Here is a 795-nt window from a genome sequence, read left to right on the forward strand (position 1 = left end):
TGTCCCCAGCTCCTCTGCCTGCCCAGATCCAGCACCCAGGGAGGTTTTTCCAGGCAGCTGGAGGAGAGACACTTCTGGTTTCTTTCTGTCAAGGCACAATGTCCATACCCCAAACCTGGGAGTGCAATCCTGACTGAGCAGCAGCAAGTGCTGGCCTGTTCTCCAGCCAACCTGAGCAGCTGAAAGAAAACTTGAAATAAACACACCCCAAAAAAAAAAATAAATCTAAAGGATATTTTTGAAATTTCCAGGTTCAGAGAGTGAACCAAGCTCTGAGCTCTGCTCTCCTTCCTCCCCCTCGGCCTGTGGGCAGCAGCAGGACCCTGCACAATGCAAGTCCCAGGCTCTGGAGCTGCAGCTCCTGTGCATTTGTGCAGCTGCATTTGTTGTCTGGGAGAAGCTGAGTGTCCCCTCCTAGTTGCTTTTGGCACCAGTCTGACTCGTGGCTTGAGTTAAGTTTTTTATCTCCTCCTGCAGCACCTTGGTTTTCCTCTCCAGCTCGTCCCGGGCGTGCTCTGCCCTCATCAGCCTCAGCTCCAGCTCCTCACATTTCCTCTTCTCCTGCTCCAGCTCCTGCTCCAGCCTCACCACTTTGGCCCAGACCTCGTGGTTTTCCTTCTGGAGGCTGCGAAGGGAAACAGAGCCTGACAGGATTGGGCTGGAAAAGGGCTGGGAAATCCTTTGGCTCTCAGGGAAGTCTGAGCTCGGCGTCATCAAACAGCAAAACAAGCCAGAGGTGCTGCCCTGAGCCCTTCAGATGAAATAAATCAATAAATGTGATGTGTGTGGACTGAT

The 795-nt window shown here is 52.7% G+C and overlaps 1 protein-coding gene across 1 annotated transcript in view; it reads right to left on the minus strand.

Moving 5' to 3' along the window:
- Positions 1-220: 220 nt before the first annotated feature.
- Positions 221-795, minus strand: part of ARHGAP25 (Rho GTPase activating protein 25) — a gene marked incomplete at its 5' end in the record, with an annotated part of 4,923 nt that continues 4,348 nt past the window's right edge. Inside the window, one exon of the mRNA XM_015648637.1 lies at positions 221-625. Coding sequence (XP_015504123.1) covers positions 415-625 — 211 coding nt within the window. The remainder of the gene's footprint in view (positions 626-795) is intronic.

The sequence above is a fragment of the Parus major genome, chromosome 22 (genome assembly GCF_001522545.3).
Source record: "Parus major isolate Abel chromosome 22, Parus_major1.1, whole genome shotgun sequence".
NCBI lineage: Eukaryota > Metazoa > Chordata > Aves > Passeriformes > Paridae > Parus > Parus major.